At 46.8% G+C, this 19,441-nt stretch overlaps 3 protein-coding genes and 2 pseudogenes across 3 annotated transcripts; 2 read left to right on the top strand and 3 right to left on the bottom strand.

The window, feature by feature from the left end:
- Positions 1-3,395: 3,395 nt before the first annotated feature.
- Positions 3,396-4,040, bottom strand: SAPIO_CDS6485 (annotated as a pseudogene; the record flags this gene model as incomplete).
- Positions 4,041-7,190: 3,150 nt separating this feature from the next.
- On the bottom strand, positions 7,191-10,030 carry SAPIO_CDS6484 (uncharacterized protein; the record flags this gene model as incomplete). The annotated part of the gene is made up of 7 exons (XM_016788574.1): positions 7,191-7,428; positions 7,486-7,824; positions 7,891-8,259; positions 8,343-8,835; positions 8,906-9,061; positions 9,251-9,598; positions 9,661-10,030. 7 exons carry the CDS (start codon positions 10,028-10,030, stop codon positions 7,191-7,193), a joined length of 2,313 nt encoding a protein of 770 aa, XP_016641865.1.
- A 438-nt stretch (positions 10,031-10,468) lies between these two features.
- On the top strand, positions 10,469-11,452 carry SAPIO_CDS6483 (annotated as a pseudogene; the record flags this gene model as incomplete).
- Positions 11,453-12,202: 750 nt separating this feature from the next.
- SAPIO_CDS6482 (uncharacterized protein) lies at positions 12,203-12,816 on the bottom strand (the record flags this gene model as incomplete). The annotated part of the gene is made up of 2 exons (XM_016788573.1): positions 12,203-12,462; positions 12,540-12,816. 2 exons carry the CDS (start codon positions 12,814-12,816, stop codon positions 12,203-12,205), a joined length of 537 nt encoding a protein of 178 aa, XP_016641864.1.
- Positions 12,817-15,380: 2,564 nt separating this feature from the next.
- On the top strand, positions 15,381-19,334 carry SAPIO_CDS6481 (uncharacterized protein; the record flags this gene model as incomplete). Its single annotated transcript, XM_016788572.1, has 7 exons — positions 15,381-15,454; positions 15,519-15,747; positions 15,816-15,878; positions 15,944-16,231; positions 16,294-16,477; positions 16,535-17,841; positions 17,910-19,334. The coding sequence occupies 7 exons, from the start codon at positions 15,381-15,383 to the stop codon at positions 19,332-19,334; spliced, it is 3,570 nt and encodes a 1,189-aa protein (XP_016641863.1).
- Between the last annotated feature and the right edge of the window lie 107 nt (positions 19,335-19,441).

Here is a 19,441-nt window from a genome sequence, read left to right as displayed (position 1 = left end):
TTTTTTTATTTACTTAGGGGTTATTCTTTAATCTTCTTAGTTTAAGTTTATTTATATTAAATTATTTAATAGGTTTAGTATATAAAGTTATCTCCTTTCTAGTTTTTACTAATTTTTCTAGCTCTAATTTATATATAGGCTATTATAGTAAGTATAATATATAATAGTAGTATTAGTATACTTCTTTATAGTACTATTTATAAAATAGGTCTTCTAATATTAAGGTTTTAAACTTTCCTAATAGTTTTTATTAGGTTTTTTTAATATAGTTTTTAATTTTTAGGATCTTAGTAATCTCTTTTTATTATATTATCTTAAAAGTTTAGGGTTTTTTAAAATACTATCTAGTTCTATTTTTTTTATTTTAGTAAGTAGTATAGCTATTATTATAGTATATAATCTATAATAGAGATTTATAATTAACTATACTAGCTCCTAACTATTAAGCTTTTCCTTTAGATATTAGTTTCTAAGTTTTCTTTTTATTAGGCTTTTTATAATCTAGCTTAGGCTTATACTTTATTTAATATTTTTATATAAAATATCTATATTTTCTATATAGGAAGTATTTACTAATCTTATCCTTAAGTAATTTAGGAATAATATTTTTATTACTAGTTTTTAGTTTTATAGGTTTAGAATAAGTTCCCTATAAAGTATTACTATTACTTTATTTCTATTTAATATTAGTAGAGGCTTATAGTTTATAGGCCTTTACTATAATATTTTAGCCTTACTTTTACTATTGTTATTTATATAATTAGTTATTAATTTTAATAGTATTTTCTATATACTTAGCTAGTTATATTAGTTTTTTAAGTTTATAAAGTTTATCTTTAATATCTTTTTTTAATTTATTATAGAAGTAGGTTATTAGAGGATTATCTCCCTAGTTAAAGTATATAGTAATCTATTTAAATTCTATAGTATACTTAGCAGTAGAACCTATCTATTACAATTTCTTAAGTTATTAAATTATAGCTTATTATTTATATTATAGCTTATTAAACTATTTTTATAAATAGTAATAGTAAACTATAATCTATTAGAAAAAATTAATTTTAATAGAAGAAAATTATTTATCTTAAAATTTTAATAAAGCCTATTAAATAAAATAAAAATTAATTATAAACTTTTAATAGCTTACTACCTAGAAATATAAAAGTAAGTTAAATAAATAAACTAGAGACTAGAAATATACTTAAAATATTATATTAACTAAAAATAAGATAATTAAATATTATTATTATTTTTAGCTTAAAGAGCTTATAATACTAATATATTAAAAAATATAAAAATATTACTATTTTATATTAACTATAATATTAAACCCTGAATAGGATTTAAACTAGTAGGGGTTAAGATTTAAGTTAAATAAGCTATCTTTACTATAAATAAAATAAAGAAACTTTATAAATAGCTAATAAAAAAATTATAGTTTATTTAATAATAAATAAAATATTATATAAACTAGAAATAAGTTAAAGGACTAATTTTTAAGAAGGGAAATAAGGTTTAATTATTATAAAAAAAATTAGAAACTAAAAACCTCTAAATTAAAATTATATAACTAAATAATAAACTAAATTATAAAAAGTTAAAATTATTCCTAATTAAATAAAAAGTTTTAAAAATTAACTATAAACTAGAATTACTAGAAAAAATAAAAAGATATTTAATTTTCTATATAATACTACTTAAACTAATATATAATAATATACTTATAGAAAAGCCTATTATAATTAAACTTAAAGAAGATATTTAAAATACTAAAAAAATTTTTAACTTAATAAATAATAATAATAGAAAAGTTAAATATTTAGTTAAATAGAAAAACTTTAAATATAGTAAAAATATTTAAAAACTTATTAAATATTTAATAAAAAGCTAGTAATTTTTTACTATATTCTACTAGAAATATTTAGAAAAGCTCTAAATATTATAATCTTAATATTAGGGCTGGGTATATTAGGTAAGTATAATTAGTATTAAAGTTAAAGGGGCCTATTATAAAGTAAGTAAGGTAGTTAAATAGTATTTATAGGATATTAGTAAGAGTATATATTTAAGTATAGGGGTGTAGTTATATTTAAATTAACTATTAGAAAGTCTTAAAAGATAAATTAGGTATATAAAGTAAACTATAGTTTATATAGATATTTCTCTTCTAAGCTCTTCTTAGGGTTAGTTGTGCTCTTGATTAACTAGTTGGTTAGTTATAGGTATAATTATTCTATTAATCCTTTATTTAATTAATTAGTTAGACTTAGTCCTATCCGACTTCTTTGTCATGTAATCCCTTATTCTGTAGTGCTACACTGCTTCCTATAACCTGGTCGCGGCTATGTTATGATATACTTCTTGACTGCTCCCTATTTAGAAAGTCTCCTTTCTTTATGATCTGGCTATATTTTTATTAATTAGCAGCTCCGACATTCTATTCCTATTCCTATAGGGAGAATTGTAGTAGCTTTTTGTAGGAACTATTTTAGACTATTTAACTACTGCTTTTCTTTTCCTTTTTTTTTCTTTTGATAAGAGGGTAGGCTGTACTGCTCTGTTTTAGTAGTTTACTAATTATTACTAATCTAATTACTAGTTTAGGGCTTTATAGTTTATATATATAGAAGAGTAGATAAGACCTTTAGTTCTCTATAAGTAATAGTTATATATATTAGAAACTAGTCTATATCTATATTATAAAGGAACTTACTACTACTACTAGTACTAAGATTATAGATTCTATATTCTATTTTATATATAATCTAAGAGTGTTTATGATAGGTAGGAAATAGTACTACTAATAATATTATTTTATATACTCCTTAATAGACCTTTGAAATTTCGGCTTGTATTCGGGGGATAAGACTTTCTAAGTGCTCGTAGATATAATGATAGTATAACGGGAAACTAAAAGCTAGCAGCATAGGAGTACCGTGAGATATTTGGTAGACACGAGAATGAGTAAGAGGCGGAGACGCCAGGTCCTTGAGTCCTCCATCGAGTGTGTGACTTGGAGAATGACTTGGCTATCGAGGTCGGTCCGGTGAATAAGCCTGCCTTAAACTAGGTGGAGAGAGTTTAAAACCTGGATGCCATCGGACATCTTTATTCGCAGCTCTTCCTAACTTTAGCTTTATAGGAGATATATATAAATTAAAATTTACTAGTAATATACAGCTCAGGACAATGCCCGAACATAGGTCTCAGTGATCTGGCTCACGACGGGAATCCGGCTTCCAGTGGTCCGCGGCACGAGCCGCTGTCATGCCAGCCATGTTCGTCTGACCGACTCGAGGCTGTGTCTCGCGAATCACTTAGCCTCATTTAACGACTTCAGGTGAAAGGTGAATCCGACCAGTACTCGTAGACAAAGTGAAGTGCGGGGGCTTTTTTTACTCCGCACCTGGTCGATGCTTTGGGACTAAGTCCCAGCGGGTACCGAGCACAGTATCGGAAAAGCCAGGACTACCAAATCCGTCGGAGAAAGACACGTTTGCGCGAGTATGATGTGCGCTGTGCGCACGGTTATCCAGGAAATAGGCAAGGACTTTGGACAGGCTGGCCCTGAGTGTCGTGTGGTTGCCCCCGGGAGGGGGATTCCGAAGGTGGACTGCAAAGTCATATCCCGAATGCTCGTAGACACCTCCGAAAGCGCCGAGACTGACAGTTAAAGCGTGAAAAAGAATGTCGGAGCCGCCGCCGCCGATGACGGCGAGTGGGATGAGGTAGGGCAGCACAATCTCAAGAAAGAAGTCCGGAGCGGACATGTAGCAGGCGGTGATGCCACTGTTGGCACCTGTGGAGTGGTGGATTGAGTGGCGCAGTGTCCGCATCAAGAAAGAGTTCGACTGATGTAGTAGAAAACGATGGGTCACGTATTGGACGATATCATGCCCAAGCGCCATAACCGGCAGCGAGATCAGAAATCGACCCATGGTCAGCCGAGTTTCACCGACGTATGACAATCTAAAAACCTGCATAATGACCATGCTCGGCAGTAGGACGAAAGCCTGGTTGAAAAGCACTCTTGAAAGCATTTTGGTATATGGCTTTCGCTCGAGGCTGCGAACTTTGAAACGGCAAATAGCGCCTGTGCGATCGCACCACTCAAACACCAGGGCGATCAGATGGAAGGCGAGTTGCTGAAAAATCCAAATCCGGACAGATAGAGGAAGCCATCGAGATGGTAGAGACGGTTGAAAAGTTGAGGAATTGACATTATGATCCATGATGCTGTGTCTCATATGGTGTCGTTTGTGATAATGGGCAGTGGCAGGCGAGCGGCGACCTGAGCCTCCAAATAGCCTGTAAGTAAGTAATCGGAGACTTTAACTCGGAGGGAAACGGGATTTTAATAGCTCACTCCTTCCGACAGATCCGAGTCAAAATTCACAATGCATTTTTCTTTTTATGTCGCGTTGATGAGCTATTCACGTGAAGTTGTCTCGCGTTCGTATTAGTGGGCTTCAACTTCTCATTTTCGCTATACCGAAAGTAGCAAGAATTTTGCGAGACTCGGTCTTGGCTCAACGAGCTTCATGTCGAGTGTGGGGAAATAAACTGAGCGGTGAGACGAGGTACGACTCATACGAGATGGTGACGAGTTCTTTTCAACTTTCCCCTACCCCCTACCCCTGATGCTGAGATTGTCGGATATGACGAGGGTAATATAAACATATCCTCATGCTCGCAAAGAAATTACTCTTTTCGATGTCAATGATGACCACTTCCTCACACGAGTATGGTCAACCTCGGACGTTCCGGAGGGTGCGCCACTTGCCGACAGCGACGCGTCAAGTGTGATGAGATGAAGCCTGCCTGTCGGCGCTGTCTCAAACTCGGTCGCCAATGTGGTGGCTACCACAAACGGCCTACAAAGTTGAGATTCAAGGATGAAAGCGACAAATTCCCCAAGCCATCGTCTCAACGAACAGACAGTCACGCGACTGAAAAAGCCTCCCGCAAGCGACAACCAACATATTCACCTCCACCTTCAACATTCCCATCAAATACATGGGGTACTGCGATACAATTTTTCCTGGAAAATTCTGCCAGGGGCCGTGGTCTGGAATCCACCCACGGATTCTTTGAAACCATAATACCAATACTCAGCACAGAGCCCAAAAACTCCGCCATTGCAACAGCCGTCTTGAGCGTAGCTGAAAGGCACCTGTCTCTATGGACAGATGGGCCCACAGCTTTCTCATCGCCACACCAGCTCCTCAATCAGTCCCTGGTTCGACTTCGGGCTGCAATTCAAGATCCTGTTGAGAGGAGCAAGCCCAGTACAATGCTTGCTGCCTTGGTACTACACTGGTACGAGAACGTAGCCAGTGTTTACCTCGCTCAGAAAGTCTTGCGTCATCATTACAATGGGGCACTTTCTCTACTTCTCTTTAGAGACTCCCTGAATGACCAACCCGGCTCGATGTTCAAGAGTTACATGGCCAGATTCTTCCTTCATGTCGAGGTCTCACTTGCGCTTCGCGAGGGTCGCCCAGTATCAGACCATACACTGGTCCATATAAGGGTGAAGTGTCATGATGTGCCGCCCAACCCAAGTTCCAAACTGGATGAGATTGGTGTGGACCTTGCCAATCTGCAGTGCAAATTTAAGAAACTGCTGAAAGAAGGCAATCTTCTGTTCGCTTTTGACGAAGGCATCTTGACTTGGTATCGAGAAGGGCTACATGTGCATCAACGCCTTCTGGCTTGGGCTCAAAATGTGCCAGAACACTGGTGTCCAGTAAGGCTGACCAGCGGCCACGATTTCGACTCGTCACTCATCAGCTATCAAGATGTATGTGAGATCTATCCCTCCTGCCAAATAGCATCGATATGGAACTTGTGGCGATGCTACCGCCTGCTATTGGCACAGATGTTTCTGGTGCTCCTACGCAAATATCCATGTCTAAAAGGATATCCCGACTTTTCCGACGTGGCCAATCCCCTGTATTGGCAACAGGACTTACAAGAAGCTGTTGACACTATATGTTACACAATACCATTCTATCTTGGGAATCGAAGTAGACCATCGAGCATTGGAGATTTCTCTGATCCCACAATCACACTACTAAGCCATCACTCTGTTTCGCTAGGTAATCCTAGACGCCTAGGACTTGAACATGGTCCTTTCATGCCTCGGGACGAGCACAAGCGTCATGCGATTGCGCAAGGGCCGTGGCACATTATGGGACCGCTAAGTCGCGTCTTAAATTTGTTCTCGGGTGAACATGGCTGGGTAATTACCGAAGCGATACGGCCGGGACAGCACGACTGGATCCGTGACCAACTCCTCCGAGTCACCGTGTTACTACGCCTCCCTGTTAATGAAGGCCACGGCTATAAACGGATGTCGGAGGAAATTTTATCAGTTGAGATTCCCAAAGCCGACTATATTGCGAGGCGGCTCCATGAGGGACTGAACATCATAGGGGGTCATTGAGGGCAACACTCTCCTACCTGTCTTGAGAGTTTCGGAGATGGATCAATACAAAGAGCCTTGAAAATGCCTTTGAAAGACGAATCAGTTCAGGGATATGAGTGTGTACGTGTATTCGAGGAACATATAGCGCTTTTGTCATGGCAATAGACCCGCAGTCACGCTGCTAAGTATCTTCTATTAAATTTTTAACATCTAGTTGTATTGGGGCAATTGAGGGCTCCTGTCCCATAATGTAGTAGTAAAGATAGCCAAGGTACACTAGCTCGGTGATCGTCGAGATTTGCTCCATGCTGGTGTTACAGATTCACGTAAAACCATGGTCGTTTCCTTGCTGCTATACCTAATTAACGGCCTACTGGCTTGGGGGTCGAGAAGACCGTTTGCACGCATTTCCTTACAAAGAGGGTCGTTTGTTCTTACAAAAAACCGATAAGGCCGTACAGCTCAGAGATAATCCCAACTACTTCGTATAGATTCTTCAAATAGTGACCTCCTCGCTCACCCTGCTCACCCCTACTCAGGCTACTGCGGGAAATTGCTTAGGTTCGAAAAAGGAGAAGGAAATAGTTGAAGATCAGATTGGGGATCTGCATTAATCTATTACATAACACCTGAATCTTATGAGAAAGGGAGGCCTGTTGGTAGATGGAACGATGAACACATTGAGGTCCAGCTCGTTGCGGTTGGGACCGAGCTCGAGGGCCTTCTAAGCGCCATCTCGAAGTAATTATGGTAAGGAAGTCTAGAAGCTCGAAGTCGGCCTCTTCCTGGGCGTCGTCTTTGCCCTCGCCTGTGTTCCACTTGAAGCATCTACACATGCTCCAAGCGACTCCAACAATTGGACTACATCTCGATCTTTCTTGGTAATGGCGTGCACGATTAGTGGGTCCCCATTGACATCCGCAGCATCAATATCAGCCCCGTATTGATGTAGTAGTTTGATCACACGCAGGGTCCTTGGACCAGTAGGCCAGGCTAGGCTATGGGTTAGTTCAAAAATGGACGCATTTTAGTCTCCTAGGGCCAGATGAGCTTACAGGTAGTAGGCAAATGTTGTCCAGCGGAGGATGAGGATGAAGAGTGTACTAGGCAGCAGCCGCCCACGTTCCATCATGGTACCAGCCAAGATCATGGCTGTCGCAGTCACGAAAGTAACGCCAAATTCTGCGTAGAGGATATCCGGGATATCAGGGTTTGCCAGGCTGGGGTAGGCTAAGATATTGTACAAGACACCCTGGGACAGATCGCCCAGGATCGAATTGGTCAGTAGATCGAGCAGAGGCGGAAGGTTAGGGTGCTTGGCGTCCATGGGGCCGAGCAAGAGGGAGAATAGAGAGATATATCCGTGGTGGCAGACCCGCTTGAAGCCATTGTCGCTATTTATGGCAGTGTCGCAGTACGCCGGCGCATCGTCATCCCAATGCAGTAGATCTAGGTTTTACTTGACTGCGTCGACATGTTTTTCGTAGGTTGCGGCGTCATCATCCTCGCCAAGATGCTCAGCAACCAGTTGCAATGCACGAGCCGAGGCGCCAACCCATCCTAGGGCGTCAACGTGGAGCTTTCCCGGATGGGGTGGGTTTTCCCTGGGATAGTCGTCAAGCCCACTGGTTAGCGTATGCATAGGAGACCTGCCATGCCATCGATACCCCTCGCCTTCAATGGCCCCTTCGGGCCTTGGACAAGGGCTACTGAAGTTTCCGGCCCGGATGCGGCGGAACCACGCGGAGTGACGAGAGATTAAAGGGTAAAGTTCTCTCAACATGTTCGAGCCGGCATCCGGAGACGAGATGGGTTCTGACGGGTGGCCACTATGGGCCGAGTTCCCAGTAACTTTGGAGATTAAGATGGGGAAAGCAATAGGAGCGTCGGAGGGTTGGCGTAATGAGGATACTGGGCCTGGAATTCCTCCGGCACCCTACTGCGAGCTTCAGGACCCAGGATCTGCTCGCGGCCGATCCAACCATCTTCATCCATGAGGTTGAGCCAGCTCCGAAGCACGGAGACAGCAAGATCGAGGTCCCATTCGACGACTGGCAAAAGGTGAAACCCCTCATCCCAGAGGAATCCGCGGGGAAAGAAGGGCCGCGAGGGGGTGTGGCTTAGCAAGGAGGTAGGCGGCGTCGTTGTGATGGTGGTGCGAGCCCGGGCCGCGGCCGCCTTTTCCCAGAAGTTGGGGCCCACCTCTTCGTATTCGGGAGCCCGGGTGTAGTCAACTTTACTATCGCCGTGAAAGAAGCCTAACCCGCCCAGCAGGTTAGAAATCAAGGCCTGCGAGAATTCGCCGTATTCTTTGCTCTCGAAAGGAGCGGCACTTGGGAATACTCTCTCCACGGCGGCTGGGAAGCCAGAAAAGAAACCATCGAGGCCAGTCACTATATCATCGGCTACAATCAAAAAGATGCCGTGTTAGCGTACGATGTGGAGCTCGACAAGATACGACTAGGTCTTTCTTACGCGTCAAGGGAGTGGCTTCCGAGGAGTGATAGGCAAAGGTGACGGTAAAAGGCCCTTGAAAGGTAGACTGGACAAAGTGCATATTGCCAACACCAGGCTCATCGTCCACTGCAACGCCATCCCAGTCGCTTGCCTTCACCTGATCAGTGAATACGGCTGTTCTCGTGTTAGCACTGAGATTTGGTTTTTGCCATGTCACGGTAAGACTGAAGCCTTGGGGATATCTTCGCTCACGTTTGGCCTGCCATATCTTCTCCTCGGGCACCTAGGCGCTTTTGACAGAAGTTCCATGTGTGACCTTGTTGGTGGCATCCCCGACGATGGACAATCGGAACGCCCCAAGACCTGGAGCTTCTCCATGGCATGTCGCCTCGGTATTATTCCCATTTCTTTTGGACCTCTGGTCTTTATGCTTGCAGGCGAGGGACCTGTCGGTCCCATTATTACCAGCGGCTTTCTCCGTAGCGACGTGCATGACAATTGTCGTCTTCACATCGCTCGGAGCACCCGATCTCGGAGTGCCCGTGACGCGGACTGCCCAAGCATCTCCACCTTCTGATTTGAAAAAGTCTGTAGTTAAGTCGACATGGAGCTCTTGATCATGGATTGTCTGGGAACCCCCGATGCGGGTGTCATAGGCTGTCCACCCATAGCCCTGCATCCCATCATTTTGCTCACAGGTATCACGGAGAGCTATGAAGGCACTTTGTTAGACTCGAACCTACTCCAACGAAATCAAAAGATAAGGCGTGTACTCTTTAACATAGCATCACGGGTCTCGCCACTCGCCCACATCAACCCCATCAGGAATGTTTCAGGGACCAGCGGGCGGACGCCGAAGTAGAGGTTTGGTCGGTATGGTCCCCATGTCTGCCACGGTGCTAACTCGGGGCGCTCTTCGAAGGTCCTTTGGGCAGCAATTGAGGCCTCGACAATGAAGGGGTTGTAGGAAAGGAGGGACAATAAAGACAGGGTCCTGTTCAGAGTCGACATGGCGAACGAACGAGCGGCGACCTTCAAAGAGAAGGTCATGAGGACGCAGTGACCAAAGAATGTGGCCGTGATATCAACCGATGCCTTGGAAGTTGATGATGAATTGGGGATTGGATTTCGAGAATAGAACATAGTGCTGCCAGTCCGCGACAGCGCCTTCACCAATTCGTTGAAGCATCATTAAATAAGTGGCTTAGTCATATTCAGGGGATGCCTAATGCAGATCTCCTCGTTCGGCAGTATCGATTTACCATGGATGAAGTATCACTTCTTCTTCCTGTTAAAATAGAGGCATTGCTTTATCACCCACCCCTACAAACAGATCAAAGCAATCACGGGAACGATTCGACGTTTACAGGTGCCTCAGGCTTGGAAATAAGAGTGTCCTATGGAAGGAAAGCTTGGCAGTGAGCTCATTTACTTGTGGCACCATATTTCCCTTTTGGGATGAGAGCGTCAAGAGTAGGCAACAGCCCCCTTTCCGGCTCTCAAGAATCCAAAGGAGACGCTCGCGAGCCCAGCTATTAAGATTCTAGGTCATCTCCAGCTGGGCCCTCAGCTGTAGATACCATGGCGCAATTTGACAGTTTGCCGGACGATGTCGTCCTCGACGTGATCGAATACTTGGAGGACACGGACATCTATTCTCTCATGCTCACGAATATCCGCTTCCACCGCTTTCTCCATCCTCATCTCTACAGCCTCCACATCAAACGCCAACACGTGCAGGCCTTCGTATGGGCTGTTAAACATGACGACACTGCTACTATGCGAAAGCTCTTCGACGCCGGCGGGGATATCCTCGTACGCGAAATCGGCTGGCTTGCGACCCCGCTCATCGTCCTGGCCGCAGCCTGCGGATCGGTCGCCGTCATGAAGCTGATTTTGGAAACGGACGGCGCTGACCCTAACCTGGCGTCCGAGGGTAATTATTCCACGGCTGTTACTTCAGCCGTCGCGAGCGACAAACCCGAGATCCTCAAACTGCTCCTCGCCCAACCTGGACTCGACCCTGACAGATGCGGCGTACATAGAACGACGGCGCTGTCCAGGGCGGCTGTGCTCCGCCGAGAAGAATGCTTTAGACTCCTGATCCAAGACCATCGGGTGAATCCGATAATCAAGGACAAGGCCGAGACTACCCCGTTGATGTGGGCCGTGAGGACCTCCGAGGATAACGAGAACATTCTTAAGCTGCTACTGGCCGATCCACGTGTCAAAATCGGCGCTGTCGACGATGACGGGAAGTGCGCGCTGCACTGGGCAGCAGAGAGCGGCAACGTCAAAAACATCCGGATGCTCCTCGATGCCGGGGCCGGTGTTAACGTGAATCTTCAAGACGACGACTCGATCACACCTTTGCGCTACGCACGAAACCCAGATGTGGCCAAATTACTCCGCGCCGTTGTAGAAGCCGACCCGAGTCTGGCGGACCGCGATGGCTCGTCCTCTAACCGCCTGCCCGGTCTTCTGAGTAGGGAGACGATTGCTTTGAAAGCGAGGCGACGAGCAGAGCGCTTGAGGAATGCTGCGCGTGCGGACTCTAACGCATAGGAGAATTCCTCGTCTGATAGAAGGAAGGAAGGAAGGAAGGAAAAAACTAAAGAAATCGGGCGAGATTGTATCTCTTGTTGACAATGTATCTAAATATTTCGGGGGTGTTTACCTTTAATGGCCCCATGTTTTCACCGTTGTTCATAAAGGCCTACCGAAGCCATGGGGCAGTCCAGATTAAAGTCTGGAGACCGATCACTCGTAACACACCAAAACAAGACCAGGGTTCTCCTGAGAGCCAAACTGGGCAAAAAGAGCAAGGAATAGGAACCAGCCGGGCTGTGTAATCGCTCAAGTGGTTCAATGGCCAAGTCGAACCTCTTTGGTAGGCTACCGAAAGCTCCAAAAGGGCTCGAAAGGGCCTCGAAACTGTTGGTCAACGGGGAAAGGTCGAGGTATCATAAGAACACGTTATAGAGAGACAATAAAATAAGATAACAAAGGAAAGTAGGATGTCGTGAGAGGATATAGTACGCACATGCCACGATGGACAATGGCCAAAAGACCGATAGCTGATGGGCGAGAATGTAAAGAAGAGAGCGACGGTGCTGTTCTTATCTTGAGGGAAGCACCCGCGTTTAGAGTAGTCATAACCCCTTTCTCCTCATACAAAGGTGCAAGCGATAGAATGAGTCTCCCGGGGTAGCCAGGTCGGGCCACAAAATTGCAATGACGCCATGAATCATAATCCACTCTCAGCCGCGGACCTAGGGCTCACACAGATAACTGCTCGTTAATTAGCCCTTTCCCCTATTGCGTGTAAACACAGCTGTTGGGCGCGTCGGTTTCAATCGCCCGGACCGAGATCCCAAGACAGTCCTCGTTCCACCCGGGGTTGCTCACTCCAGCGCTAACCCAGACACTCCAAGCCCCATCGATGCTATTCGGGCACGCAATAAAGCCAGCGCCGTTAAAGTCCAGGTCGTTGGCGTCGTCCAGCTGGAAGTTAACTCGTTCGCCGTTTCGAGGCCCTGGCTGGGAGCCGGTGGTGTAGCCGAGCTTGCCTTGGCCTATCATTCCATCCTTCTATTAGCTTTTGTGTCTTTCTTCCTTATTTTTAACATCCATGACCTGCCCATTCCAGAACGGTCCGCGAAAAGTTGTTGACGCGCATCATCGTCGTCGCCGTAGAGGAAAAGACTGCCGTCCTCGAGGTAGAAAGTAGCCGTGCCATCCGACTCGGCATCGCAAGTCGCGTTTTGTTCAGGTAGGTGAAGGAAGATGCTGCTCAGAGCGGCGTTGAACGGGGCAAAGTGGACGTCGCTCGCGGATCGGAGGGCCATGAGGTTGAACGGGGATCCGTCGGGGATGCTGCCAGCCGCGGCAAGGCTAGCCAGAGCGGGAAGGACTGCTCGGGGACGCATTTCGATATTTCGATTGGATGGCCGATGGAAAGGTGAGAGGCTAAGAATTCGAGGTTTGAAATTTGTAGTTGGGACTAGTATGATGGGGGCTCGAAGTGGTGGGGCGGGAAGCAGTCTTGATATTGGTGAAACATCGTCGGCGTGTTCAGCTACCCCAAGCCCCTCAACCGGTGACACGATGGATTAATTTTTCTGTGACTCGCCAGTAATAGTTTGGAAATAGAGCCGATGAGTCTCCGGTCAAACTCACAGGAACCACAGCGTTGAGCCCAGTCAAGCGAGTCCATGGATAAAGGCGATATCGTATAATTGCAAACCGCCCAGGTCTTAAGACCCACATTCTCATGCGGGAAAGATAAATACGAGCGCGGGGTGGCTGACGTTGGCCAGTGCAATCAGAGCAAAAGGTCCCGGATATATTGCCTCTTCTTGTCTAGGTGGCTGTGACACCTGCCAACACGAGGAAGACGTATCCACCAAGCTGCTTGATACTGCACTGCACCGAAAGAATGCAGGATCGGCAACAAACGTACTAAAGGAATACTAGCTGAGTGCAATCTCGAAGCCCCATAAGGCTGAAGACGCTGTGGAGAATATCCTAGCGAAACAAAGAGACACAATGTCTGCGCAATGTTCTGCCTAGTTGTCTCTTTTTTTGCAGTCTTCGCTGACTAATATTCAATTACGCACCATCACTTCCCCCCCGAGGTTACGATACAGCATCTGGCTCGGAGGCTGTGAAGCCAGGTGACTGAGGTCGTAGTTGGGAAAATCTGGCGTTCAGTCGAGCTACGTGAGGTAGGGGGCCATGAACAAATCGGCATGCTGTGCAACCAGGCCACGTCCCGGGTCGTGTTGTGGACATGGATGTGGCACAAGGGTCCCAAGGAAGAAGGGTCGTAGTACCTCAACACTTGGGTCCATAATAACAGAAACCTTCCCTCTGACATAGCCGAGGTGTGTCACTCGTCCATAACTCGCGACGTGTGTGATATGGGCCACGCGATTACGGCCCATGCTGGTGTTTCGATTGTGCTGCGATATAGCAACACGGGGGTAAAAAGTCTCGAAGAGCATATATCCTTGGAGGGATGTTCAGACGTACTCGGGAGTTCCTACCCTCAACTCCCATTTATTTTATTCCCCTTTCGATATCTGACAGGGAGAAATAGGTTTCTGGAGGACATTTTTTTTTGGACCCGTCGCTGGAGCCTAAGATTGCAACATGGTCGGCCGACCAGCGAAGGAAACTACATGCCATCCACGGGTTTAACGAGCCGCACATTTGTGTCAACTGCGCTATTAGAGACGAGAGTCCTGAGACGTGGTCGGCGACGAAAACAGCTCCGTGAGGTCAAAGCGAAGGACTCCACGAACTTGCTTGGGCTCAGACCAACAACCTGATAACTGGTATTAGTTGGCAGCGGACTTCATGGAAGGTAGAGTATCAATATATACGCCTTGTTGAGCGACCTCATCGACACCAAGATATCTACCAAGGTAGCTCTTTTAAAATTCAAAGCCCGCCATAAAATTGTCCTGGATGGGTTGTACGGATAGCGCATTTGAGTCAACCTGCACAACCGGCCTTAATATTCGTTCGTCCCTGGCCCGGCTAGAAACCCCGAACGGATCCAACCTGCCATATTGTCGTAGGCATGAATTGATGCTGTGTCTGCCTATCATGCTCGAACCCGGCGGCACAGAATTTCCCCGAAGGCGGCACCAAATAAGACATGATCAGACAGAGACGCCCCGAAATACCTAATCGTATTAATAGATGTTCCCTAATTGTGATAGTTCAATAATACTCCACTGGAGTATAAAGAAATTTAGGATTTACTAGGTCCCTTATGTTTTTATATACAAGAGAAATCTCGCAGTCTCGTTACTGAGGAGACTGGGCTTAGGGGACATCCCAAGACACCCGGTAAGCAGAAGGGCGATGGCATCGCTTGACGGCCCTGCGGACTCGTCGAGGTTGCGGCCTTGGGCCGCATTGGTGACATAGACGATATAGACGACTGATGGGTGTTCGCGCAAGATCCGCCCTGCCATCGTTGCAAACTGTTTGAGCGTTGTCTCGTCTGTAGCATTCAGCCAGAACACGGCCGAATAGTCATCTCAGTGCCGCTTCGCGTATGTCACCACCAGCGACGCATCTCTCAGACCCCGTAATTCGAGCCAATCAAACCTATGCATGCACGAGTAGATTCAGCTCGAGAGCGAACCCTCATTCTTCGACTCATCATCTCCCCCTGTCCACTAGGGAGCTGTACATCCGAATCTTGGCACCAACGAGCCTGGACTACTCCAAAAGCGCATCCAATCACCTCATGCGTTGGTTGCCATTGTACATTTTGGGGAGGCAGTGCATGCCTCCATAGCAGCCCAAGTCTAGTTCCGAGATTCCCCCTCGTTCGTCGCCAGCCCTATTCTCGCATCGCTTCTTCTGTATTGCGGGGTATCTTCCATCGGCTTTGCCTAATTGCGACCTGTAATTCCTGTCCAGCGGCGACTGTTTTTCTTATTCCTCGTTTTCCTTTTGCTACTCGCCCGAGAAAATGTCGGATGCGGGTATTCATGTCATCTTTGATAGTGCACAGGATAGCCAGCCTCCCAGGAAAGCAGAGATTGAGTACGTCCAGTCCCTCACTACCCCAACTGGGCCCCTCGAGCTAACTTTGCGTGTACCATTTTAGCGTCATCGCCGTCCACGGACTCAACTTTCTAAACAGCGCCAACCATGCGCAGGGCACCTGGACGAAGGGCGACAAATTATGGCTGCGCGATTTCCTCCCCGACCAGCTTCCGAAGCCCCCCCGGGTGATGCTGTTCGAATACAACTCGAGCCCCGCCCTAGGCTCATCAGCAATCAAAGTTGACGACCACGCGAGGACCCTGCTTCAGTGGCTTCGTGTGGAGAGAAGGGTAATAGCTGGGTTTTGCAACTCCGTCACCGTTTTGAGCGCGATATCCTAACAGAACGCGTCACATAGAGTGATCCCCAGAGGCCGCTTGTTTTCATTTGCCATAGCCTGGGCGGCATCGTGGTCAAATCGGTGAGTTTCGGCTGCTCATTCATTGCGCGAGGAGCCATGCCCCTAACCTCCGCGCGATAATATAGGCGCTTGTCGAAGCCAAGCTGAACACAAAATACGCATCCATCCTCACGTCGACTCGTCTCCTTGTTTTCTTCGCCACACCGCATCAGGGTGGAAATTTCGCGAGCGTCGGCGACATCGTTGCGAAGATAGTCGGCAAGGGTCTCAGGAATCCGAGCAATGACCTTGTCGACGCGCTCAAGGAAAACTCCAACGAGGCTACACGGCGATACGAACAGGCCCGCCACTTATTTGGCAAATGTCCCGCTATCAACTTTTACGAGGGAATGAGCTACGGGGTGGCCGGGATTGTATGTACACATCAGACCTCATCTCACTTGGACGAGCTATGACGCTGACCAGATATTGGTAGATTGTGGATAAGAAGTCTGCGACCTTGAATTTGCCCGGTGACCTCGAGACGCAGGTCGCTATACAGGCGGACCATAGCGACACTTGCAAATTCGAATCGGCCAGTAACCTAACATGCAGATTAGTTATGGGGACGATTGTTGATGAACTCGAGTCAGCATTGGAGCTGGAAGATGACTCTAGTGGTTAGGTTGCCCGTGAATAGAGTAACAGATATTCGTTAACTGATTGCGTAGGCATAGATAACCTGAGTGAAAGGAACCGTATATGTCTCGCAAACCTTTGGGTGACGGACCCCGCTCATGACAGGGCCCGCAGCAGGGCAGCTTCCAGAGCTCTCCAGTGCCACCCATCTCGGCTATCTATCAGAAAAGAGTATTGTCGTCACTGGCGCGAACGCGAGCAGGGAGGTCTGCTCTGGGTCACGAGCGGTGTCGAACAAGAGAGGACTGCACTGCTCTGCGACATTATTGACGAAGTGGAAGGCCAGAGCCCAAACCGCATTGCTTATTTCTTCTGTCAAGAGAACGACCCCAGGGGAGACAACGCCCTCGCCATCCTACGTAGCCTTGTCTACCTTCTCATAGTACAACAAACGTCGCTAGTATCCCATGTGCAAGCCAAATTCGACGTTGCCGGCCAGAATCTTTTCGCGGACAGGAGCGCCTGGGTGGCTATTTGCGAAATCTTCACAAATATGCTAATGGATATAAACTCCCCAAGGGTGTTCCTGGTTGTCGACGCCCTCGAGCACTGCAAGAGGGGCCAGGCAAGCCTCTTGAAACTAATCATCCGGTCTTCTTCGCCACGCGTCAGGTGGATTGTGTCAAGTAACGCAGGCGAAGAAATCGGCAAACAGTTGCAGCTCGATCCGTTACGGACAGTGCTCGATCTAGAACTTGATGTGACCTACGAAGACTTGGAGCGACGGCATCGGGAAACTATCCAGGGTATCCTGTCTTTTAACAGCGAAGAATCACAATACTGTCTACGACTCTTGTCGATAGTCCTAATTGCACATAAACCGCTTCTTTTGGAGGAACTCGGGGTCCTGGCGGGGCTGAGTTCAACGGAATCAATTGCAGCCGCCGTCCGTCGCTGCGGATCGTTTCTCTCTGTCACGGACGGCACGGTAAACTTTGCTAATCGATTTTCCAAGTCATATTTCTCTTCACCGAGCGCCCGGGAAGTGATAAACCAGGGGCCAAATCCTCACGGCATTATCTTTCGGAGATCACTCGCGGTGATGCTCGAGACTCTGCATCGCAATATGTATGATCTAGAAGACCCCGCCTTTGATATCGACGAAGACGAGAAACCAGACACGAACCGGTTGGTTTCACTCGGATACTCCTGCATCTACTGGGTTGACCACCTCACACAGTGGCTGTCTACCCAAGATTCTCAATCTGTCTCCGAGCTTGAGGACGGTGGGAGCGTCGATGGCTTCCTCAGAAGCAAGTATCTTTACTGGCTGGAAGCTCTTTCCTTCCTCGGACATCTAGCAGCCGGAAAGACGGCAATGGAGAAACTTGAGACGCTGCTTCGTGTAAGCTCTCCACCCAACAACGCCTTCGTCTTGATATCTCACTAACTGCTATTTCGACCTACCTCCAGACGGGATCGTCTCTTCACTCATTCGTTTGCGATGCCCAGCGCTTTTTGCATCGCCACGAGTTCCTTATACGGAGGTGGCCCCTGCAACTCTACGTTTCGGCCCTACTATTTAGTCCGAATAGCAGCGTAGTCAAGAATCTCTTCGACGACAATACTCCAAAGGGCGTCATGACCAAATTCACCATGGATGACGGGTGGGTCGAAAATTTTGACGGAACCTACGGAAATTTTGGCTACGCTGTCGTTTTCTCACCTAACGGCGCTTTTATCGCATCGGTAGGTGCTTACGACGCCATCGTTCGGGTCTGGGATGCCGCAACTGGGGTTTGCCGTCACGCGTTAGCTGCGCATGCGAAACCCGTCAAGGAGGTCATCTTTTCTCCCAACTCGAAATTCGTAATATCGTCATGCGGAACTAGAACTATGATCTCGGAGGCCGAAACCGGGAATTGTCATGGCATGTTCGATGTCGAGAGCGGGCTTGTTGCCCTATCCCCCGACTCTGCGCTAATAGCTTTCTACGAGCGACGAAGTAAACAGATTTGTCTCTGGGATGCAACCACAAGCTCTCAGCGGCATCTACCGGCACCTCCGACTAGGTTCTTCTCGCCGGTTTCGATCCAGTTTTCGCCGGACTCTCAAAAAATCGCAGCTGTCGATCAGTGCGGTAAAGTCTACATCTGGACCCTTAAGGATCCAGTCAGAATCCCAATTGTTGCCAGCAGTTTTTATCCCTACTCTCTAGCTTACTTCTCCCCAGATGGACGACACCTTGCCCTCAAGATAGAAGCCTATCACCCTAGACCTGATTCTCTTGTGTTGTGGGATTTTCAAACCGATGAAAGGCGATCTGTAGATCTCCCCAGGAATGGCATCACATCCTTGGTATATTCGCCCGACTCGAGATATATCGCGGCATTTAATGGAGATATCATCGCTGTGGTTAATGCTCAGACTGTTCGACTCCAATACACTCTCCATGCATGCCAGTCATTCAAAGCAGCCGCGTTCTCGTCCGATTCCCGGCTATTAGCAATAGCTTGCAGCGACATGACTCTCATGGTCGATGACATTGAAACAGGCTGGACGCACAAGTTGAGAGTTGGCGCACGTCTCTCAAGGCATCAAGAGACATTGCAGATCCTGTCATTTGACCAGACGGGCCGCTATCTCACCACCGAGGTCGGTGTCATCGACCTCGATCTATCTCCGCGGGTTTCGGGTCCCATAAAACGTGAACCATATCGCGATCCGGTCTACATGGGCCCGGGGCTGCTCAGCGACGGAGGATGGATTGTGCGAGGCTCGGAGAAGATTGTGCGGCTGCCTGATAATATAGGCGGGGCTGCCAAAACTTGGGCCGTTTCAGGTTCAACGTTTGCTGTTAGTTACGCGCCTACGAAAGTGTGGGTTTTCGATCTGTAAATCTAGCACTCAGAGTGTCTGTCCTCGTCTCTAAGAGCTAAGGGACCTTCTTTCACCACTGTTACTGTGGTCGCTATACCACGCGGCTAGATGGCAAAATCAAAATT

The sequence above is a fragment of the Scedosporium apiospermum genome (genome assembly GCF_000732125.1).
Source record: "Scedosporium apiospermum strain IHEM 14462 chromosome Unknown SEQ_SAPIO_0103, whole genome shotgun sequence".
NCBI lineage: Eukaryota > Fungi > Ascomycota > Sordariomycetes > Microascales > Microascaceae > Scedosporium > Scedosporium apiospermum.
Note: the sequence above shows the minus strand (reverse complement) of the source record. Positions and strands in the feature narration are given on the sequence as shown.